The sequence below is a fragment of the Haliaeetus albicilla genome, chromosome Z, assembly GCF_947461875.1.
Source record: "Haliaeetus albicilla chromosome Z, bHalAlb1.1, whole genome shotgun sequence".
Classification (NCBI taxonomy): Eukaryota; Metazoa; Chordata; class Aves; order Accipitriformes; family Accipitridae; genus Haliaeetus; species Haliaeetus albicilla.
This window is the reverse complement of record NC_091516.1, coordinates 32,975,040-32,983,407: the sequence shown is the minus strand read 5'-3', so window position 1 is coordinate 32,983,407 and position 8,368 is coordinate 32,975,040. Positions and strand designations below refer to the sequence as shown.

Here is an 8,368-nt window from a genome sequence, read left to right as displayed (position 1 = left end):
ATTGACCATGCATCTTGAGTGGGCATAAAGCATCTGGGGAGGCAGGCAGGGGAGGAGCTACCTGGTATTTCAAAATCTTGCCACTCCACCACAAGCAGTAGAGGGGTGAATTAAATCCCAAACTGACAGACACCACTACCACTGACAGCCCTCCATTGGAAAAGCATCTCACAGTAGTCTCTGCTCTCATGGGACTGGTGATTCCAAGTCCCACTCCTCTGCAGTCACACAGACTCAGTGAAGGTAACTCTAAGTCTGATGCCTGAGGAACAGGCTGAAAGAAACTCGCTAGAAAATCAGGGAGTCTTACCAGATGAGAAAGACCCCTCACAAACCAGAGTCTGACAGGAGTGCTGAACATGTCCACAGCTGAAGGTGAAGCCATACAGGTAAATACGGGCTGTGGAAAGCTGGGCTCTTCACTGAGCAACTTTGAGCAGCGGTGGGAGATGCTGGACTCGGTTCGTCAGGGGCAGAATATCAGAGCACAGACACCTCAGGGTAGGACTGCTCATTAACCATACTTCTCACTGAGGACCAGACTTTTAAAAAATGTTTAACAAAGGAGCCCAGCGATGCCCAGGGAAGGATTTAATGAAGCAAGGGTAAAATATGCAAAGAAAGGCAGTGGGAAACAGCAACCAGCCTGTTAAGAAGAGCCCGTTTAATTCCTTTGCAGCATACGCAGGGAGGAGGTATTGTGCAGAGCTGCCTGTATAGAGTGCCACACAGAGACTGCAGCTATCCATGAGTGAAGCTGAGAGTTTAAACAAGCAGCAGCAGCACAGTCCCTCATGCAGTGAGGGGATGCTTAATGTAGAGGACCATTACCACAGCACAGGCTCTAACGCAGTGTTCTCCCCCTTTGCAACACAGGATAATCTGGAGGATTCCTCATGACAGATGTGCATCTGCTGTTTTGGTTTCCATTGTAAAAAAACACAAAGGAAAAGCTATGTAGCAAACCGCTTTGGCTTGCCATTTGTCAAAACGAATGCAAATCCCTCTGCTGCAGAGGGACCACCTCTGCGGTAAACAAATAAATAAATATTCTTCCAGTGTACTGAGAAATCCCCCTGAAGTGAAACAGGAGGTTCCCAGAACTTCAGAAGTCAGGCATTGCCTCTCCAGGATTGTGACTGTAAGGAAAAGAGAAGTTTCAGTCCCTTTCAGCTACAGAATGTGAACAACAAGGATGCAACAAGCAACAGTTTATTTGTAGAAAAATCCTTTAAAATTTTACTACATTGTAAGATTAAGGAAAAAATAGTATTAATATATATACATACAATATATATAAACAGACACACATCGCACCATTGAAATTACATGCTTTTTAGAACAGAGAATGGGTCATATTCCCTCATAACAATTTTAAAGTTATCACTGCAAGAAACCTTGCTTCCTTTTTGTTTTTATCCCCATCAAAGTTTTCAAGTACAGGAAGTAAGTAATGCAGGATCTAATAGTAGAAAATCTTTGTTATACACAAATTACAACTGACAGCTATACAACATTATTCTGCAGTATCCAACACTTGTGTTTTTTGAACTCTATAATGGTATGAACTTTTACCTGAGGTGTGTGGAAACAATGAAGGATGATAATTGGCAAGTTTAAGAGATTTTCACATTATGATTTGACTGTAACTGAAGTTGATCAGGTATCACATGTCTACACCCATAGTACTGGCACAAGAATGCTCTGCGTGAGTCATCACCAATGTCTTAGAAGTGCAGGAAAAATTAAAAGGCAAGCACCACTTGCAATGATAAGCATGCAGACAATTTAAGTGAAACAGAGGTAGCATGTTCTTGTAACTCCAGCAGGGTCATTCAAATCAACTGCACCCTCCCTTCTGCAAAAGGCACTCCTTTTTCAGCTATAAACAATGTGGTTTTAAATTCAGTCAGGTTGACCACAAATGGTGGATTTCTCTCCTTACAAATATAAAAAAATGTTAAGCAGAAGACACAATGAAAACTAAAAAATATGGGCGTAAGAAATACACATTTCAGGTAATATGTGCTATTCCTCTCCCCCTACCTTTTATGGGGAGAATAGAAATATTTTAGAAAACAGTTGCAGTACATAATCCAAAAGTTAAAACTTTCCAGTTAAAATGGCAGTATCAAGCAGCACATTATGTATCAGGAATAATTTCAAAACACCAGAAGTACACCAGCCTTTTTAATAGATAAAGAGCAACAATTCACAGTTAGAAGTAGAAAGTTTATGCACAAAAAGGTGGTGCTAGGGAAAAGATAGAGATCCTTTGATGTAAAACCTCGTAATGAAAATGCACAGAAACTCTTCTACTGTATCTTTTATCCTTTCTGCAGTTTTAAAAGATGTCCATGAAGAACACCTACCTGCTCTTACCGTGACACTACAGAGCTAATTGAGTTGTAAGAGGTGCCACTGTTGCAACTGGAAGCATAAGCCTCTTGACCATTAGCATCTAAATTTATTTTGAATACAGAAGATGCCTTCAGTAAAAAGTCTGCTGCATCTCTGCGACCTAATTCCCTCAGCTTAGACATTAGGATACCTACAGTGCTCTCAGGAGCATTACTCCACTCCTGCAGAAGGGCATGGACTGGGCTTGAGAGAAAGTCATTTTGTGTTCCATTATTTGTATTGTACTTTGCAACAAGATCAGGGAGGCCCAGGTTCATGGCCAGAAGGCACCAGTCTTTGCCCATAGGATCAGGAGGATCCAAAAGTCGACTTAGTTTTCTCCTGGTAAGTAGATTCAGATCGGAAACATGAATGTCCATTCCTAGGCTTCCCTGGGAGTAGACATCAAGACACCCAAAACACAGTATACTGCTAAAGCTCTCTTTATATCCCCCCATAGTGTTAGTTAGTGATGTCTCCTTTTGACTCTGTGCACGGAAAAAGTCTCTAGGCTGGTAGACCATTACTGGTTCATGATGTTCCCTCAGCTGCTGAGGACTAAGATAGTATTTCCCAGTCAGAAGGCCTGGTAAGGTTGTGGCCATTAAGTTATCAATGGTGCTGCATACAGAATCCAGAAGTAAACAGCACTTGATCTTCTCTGTTTCCAGTCCTCTAACTTGAACCTCTATACCCTGACCATGGTTGACCAGCAGCACTAAAAGCTCAGCTCCGCGATTCATAATCTTTGATCCATTTACCCACAGACGTATATCAGCATCTACCTCTGTGCTTTGCTGATGAATCCACCTGCAGAGATTCACCTGAACTTTATGAAAAATTCCACAAGGAAATGGGGTAAGATGTTCCACAGGAACGATTCTAACACCACCATAAATCAGCACCTCATCTTCCTCATCTGTCCAAGACCTGTGGAGATTGTCAGTCTTTATGAGAGCAGGAATATCCACCATTGCTCCACTGCTAAGGTCCCTTGCACAAATATCCATGGCATCCAAAATCTGTATCAGTTCTTCCACATCACTATCTGTCACCAGACGCTGGATGTCCTCTATAGTGTACCGACCTCTATAGTGATGGAGAGCTTTTGGGTTCTCCACTGACAGGATTTTTCCAAGGACATTTGAACAGAGCCAGCGAGGATCCAGAAGCACAACATCTTGGACAGTTTCACTCTGCATAATGTTAATCTGTTTATAAATATGAAAGTTACTATTTACATCTTGTGAAGTACAAGATGATACCCCACGTTCTCTCCTTCCTAACTTACTGTCCCAATCATTCAATTAACATTGCTGACAGGAGAAAAACAAACAGTGCATTTTAATTTCTTGCAAGTATTCAGAACAAAATGCATTATTCTTGATTTCCACTAGTAACCATTAGAAGCCATTAGAGTCCAATAGCTGTAAAGCCTAACCATGGCCTGCAAGCTATTTATGCAAAGGTGTTATCCCATGATTCAATTTCTAATGGACACACATAAATTTCTCATATGCAGTGAACGCATTAGGCACTACCTCACTTAAGATGATAGCATACTTACCCTTTCTGGGTATTTTATATTCTTACAACTATATCAATAAACTGTAATTCTTCCTGTCTCAAAGAAATAATGTGGACTGAAATAGGAGCCACAAGACAATTACGATAACAAAAAACCTTATTAATCAGTCTCTACTCCTTACGATGTCTTAACAGGGAAAAGAAAAAAACAACAAACTACAGACATTTGCTTAAATCTCACTAAGCAATATTCTACCAGAGCAGTACCTTGCTAATAAAGAGATGCAATTTAGATAAAACCACTTACTTCTCCTATGCTATGCAACTGCTGTGCAATATGCCGTAGGTCATCTTCACTTGCTAAGGGGTTAAGCTGTTCCTGTACATCATATACAAACTGCTGCAAGGACATCAGCTGGTTGGGTCCATTCATTTTTCTCCATGAAGGCAGTGTGGAGATTATTTTTTCACAAAGGTGAGTCATAGGTGGGCAAGTCTTAGAAAAACACAGAAAACATCCATTTGTAATTCTGCTCTGCTGAGAACAACAGTACTATTGTTGTTGGGGCTTTTTTGTTTTTTTTTTTGTTTTTTTTTAAATAGAGGTTACGAGGTCTAATGCATTCTTGACATATATTCATGTCTAAAGAGTTCCCCTTGTGATGGATTCTTCCATCTGGCTTTCAGTTGCTGTTAAGATCTACCTTATCTTAACAAAGTGAATTCCAGAAACAACCTTTTCACTGAAATAAGCAAACTTTCCAAATGCCACCATGATTACAAAGGGAATCCTGACACAGAATAAAGTTTCGTTTATATAGTCTTGCCTGGTCAAATGTGCTGACCACCTGAAACAGTAACTTCAGAATGTATCAATTGTCTACATGTGTCTAGAAGTTAATAATTATTTCAGAAACTGTCTACATTTAATTAAAATCATTTAATGATTAAACATTTAATCTCATCAATATCTGTACAGGAGCAATTTACTTCAACAGGTGAGGCAGCAGGGTACCAGATAAGAAGTAAAGATGGTACTTTTATCTATTGATTGTCTTGGACATCACTGATGACTTCATCCCACACTCTCAAGCCACAGCACACACTTCTTATGCAGCAAAGCCCCCAGTTTTCACATTAGTGTCCACAGCTATGATAAAGTTTTGTCGAAGAAAGGCTCATTAAATCAAGAGACCATTGGGAATGTAAAATAGGCTGAATCTTGCATAAACCCAAACATTTTCCTCGACCTACAGAATGACACCAGTAATACATTCACACTTAATTTATTTTTTTTTAAAATACCTATCAGAAGTAGCTGCAGAAAGTCTTGGTGTGTCACAGAAGTAAGAGGGCCTTTGGTATGAAGAAATTTAAATCTATTTAGCACAGGCTACATAACAACTTGACTTGGTCACCCTCAGTATGGAAGTGTCTGTAGATTCATGGTGATAACATCAAACCATGGCTATTTTACCTTTAGTCTCATATACATACACCTACACATACATATACAACTCTAAGCACATATTTTCAGTAAAAAAGTGCGGTAAAAAGTTAATGCATATGCAATTCACACATCTATATTGGGAATTATCTTTCTAACAGTTGATGAAACTGTTCTACTCTGGGGTTGTTTTTTTTTTTTCCTACGAAAAACTTATTTGCCTGAAATACATTCTGTTTCCCTGTAATACTATGCTGATTAAAAAAAAAAGATTAAAAAAACCAACCCAAAATGAAGGGCCAATGCTGGAATCCAATCACTGTCAATTCAAAATACGAATCTGTAACTTTGAACTGAAAATCTCAGATCATTTGCTTTCAAGAGAGATCATTCTGGTGACCTGTATAAAACACCTACAATTTTGAAAATGCTGACTGAATCTTTGATGTCAGGAGTTTGTTTATCATCAGGTCTGTCTTGCATGCTGCTAAAAAATTGGAACAGCACTCATTTCTTTAAGTTTCATAACGTAAGTACTAGATTTACAGTAAATTATTACACAAGATTTTCACATTTTGGCTGGCCCAACCCAGACCATTAGACATTACTTACAGAAATTATCTGGCTTCTTATTTCTTGCAAGTGATTTCGGAGAAGCTTCATGTCTTTAGACCCAGATGCTCCAGCATCCAAGACAAACAACTTGTCTGAAATTTGCAGATCATTTCCAAATCTAAAAAAGAAAAAGAGAGCAATTATTTACTGAGTCCCAAATCCAGTTTTATTTTCTTAATCCAATAGTACTTCAGTCTTAAATTACACAAGAGTTATTTTTCTTCGAGGAATGATGAAAAAGTTTAAGTACTGATTATGCCAAGATATTTTATAAGCACAGACAGTATAGCTGCTCTCTACTTTTCTTGAAAAACATCAGAGATATTGAGAGAAAATTGTTGTATTTCCTAAGGAAGAAGGCTGACGATGCGTAAGAAAATTAAAATTGCATCACAGGACTTGTAATTACAAAACCAGACATTTTACTAGAGAAAGGATAGTAGGAATTAATTCTTTTTAAGGTCTTTGTATTTGTTTTCTTTCTTCTTTAAATAGTTCAGTTGTCATTGCTATTGACACCAGCTCTCTTTCTCACTTCCTTTTGACTTTTCAACCTCACATACTTGTTTTCCTAGCTCTGGACTGATTTGCATTTAAAAGGATTCCAACACCAAATATTACACACAGGTATTTTCTGTTGGTTTATTTCAATTAAGATACTGCCCTACCACTATTGTGCTGGAATTCCTACATCTGTTTTTTGTACAGTCCAGACAAGTGTCTACGCTCACAGGTATGTACCCACTTATGTGCTCACTTTGGATATAAATTATTTTTACTTTACACAATAGCATGTTTGTGAAAAATTCCCTATTTCCATCTACAATTAGCATGCTCTCCAAACACCTGCTGAAGATCTGCTGTGACTCCACAATGTCCAGTTCTTCACAAACTGTATAGGGCGTACCTCCAGGCCTGGTTTAAGTTTTTTTCCTACCCATCCTAAATCAATTCAGAGCAAAGGCTGGCTCTCCTATAAAGCTTCCTTTTTTGCACCCAGAGTTTGTAGCTGAGAACTGCACACTTTCCTGAGACTGGTGCAAAACCTGAGCACCAAGATGTTAGACTGATGGCTGATTTGGGCCTTTGGATGCATCTCAGTGTTTACAGGGTGAGATTTCCTAAGACTCAACTTATTTTTGCACCACTGGGCTCCTTTTAGCTCACTGAAGGCAGTTTGCTCACTGTAATATTGGTAAATGTTTCAATTTTTGCACAATATAAGCTTCCTGAACATACTCAAAATATCATACCACCATGAAGCTTAAGCCACGTAAAAACCTTTTATATATTCCTATGCATTTTAGTATTTTTTCTTTCCAATTGACATGTTTAAACACTACATATAATAACACTCCCCACTTACCTGTTTCTGATTTCTTTCAACAATGACATGTCTTTGTCATACCAAAACTCTCCTCCAACAGGCCGAGGAAGATTCACTATGTCAGCATGTGTGGCGACCAAAACAACATGCAGGGGACTTTTCAGCTTTCCACCAAATGCTAGAAGAGAAACAAAAGCACTCCCTCACTATGAGACATACCTGCGGAGATGGCTGTCTTACTGAGCTGGGAAAGTAGCAATACATTTTACATTCTTCCTACCAATCACTTTTGCAGTGGATTTCCCAACGCAAAGCATAGCCATACGGTGCTTACACCACTGGTGCTTTGGCTGTTATCTGCCTATAGGATTATCTATATAATGTCCAATTTGAATAGCTAGACTCTTGGAATAACATCAGATATGTTGGTATTACATGACACTATTGTTTTAACAAAAGCATTACTCAATAACACTAATGATATATCTATTAACTACAAACTATGATAGTGTAGGGAAAAATAATTTAAAATAACAGCTTCTTGAAAAGGTTTCTCACAATCTTTGGATGGTCCTTACTACTACAGGTGCAGAGTAGAGGATTATAAGTAGAACACAAAAAGTCTACAACATTCATACATTGGTACGAATGCTATTTTGCAGTACTTACACAAACAATGACCTCTCACTTAGGTGAGAGTTAAGTAGGAAAGCCTGGCAGAAACCATGGAAAACAATGAGAAAGAAAGAAAGAAAGATACAAATGGCATGAATGAGATGACAGTACAGAACACAGTTTTCAATCTTTTCTCAAACTGATCTTCCAGAAAAGAGGAGACATCATTAGACTATTTTTTAAAAAGACAGTACATCCAATCCTGCTGTTTTAGTCTCAAAAAAACTTCACATGGGAGAAATATGCTTACATCACTGCTCAGTTTTCATCAACTAAGAGCTACAGAATCTTGATTAGTTCATAAAAAAGCCACATTTTCACAAATCTCTGTGTAGCACTTTGAGATAAGTACTTTGTAATTGTACTTTTTTTTTGAC

General features: G+C 38.5%; 1 protein-coding gene across 4 annotated transcripts in view; it reads right to left on the bottom strand.

The window, feature by feature from the left end:
* Positions 1-1,196: 1,196 nt before the first annotated feature.
* DAPK1 (death associated protein kinase 1) overlaps positions 1,197-8,368 on the bottom strand; it is a 93,420-nt gene continuing 86,248 nt past the window's right edge. For all 4 annotated transcript variants that reach the window (XM_069776817.1, XM_069776816.1, XM_069776818.1 and 1 more), the window contains 4 exons: positions 7,356-7,494; positions 5,987-6,107; positions 4,235-4,423; positions 1,197-3,611 (listed from right to left, as the gene is read on the bottom strand). In XM_069776817.1, the coding sequence (XP_069632918.1) occupies positions 2,379-3,611; positions 4,235-4,423; positions 5,987-6,107; positions 7,356-7,494 (1,682 nt within the window). In that variant the 3' untranslated portion in view covers positions 1,197-2,378. The remainder of the gene's footprint in view (positions 3,612-4,234; positions 4,424-5,986; positions 6,108-7,355; positions 7,495-8,368) is intronic.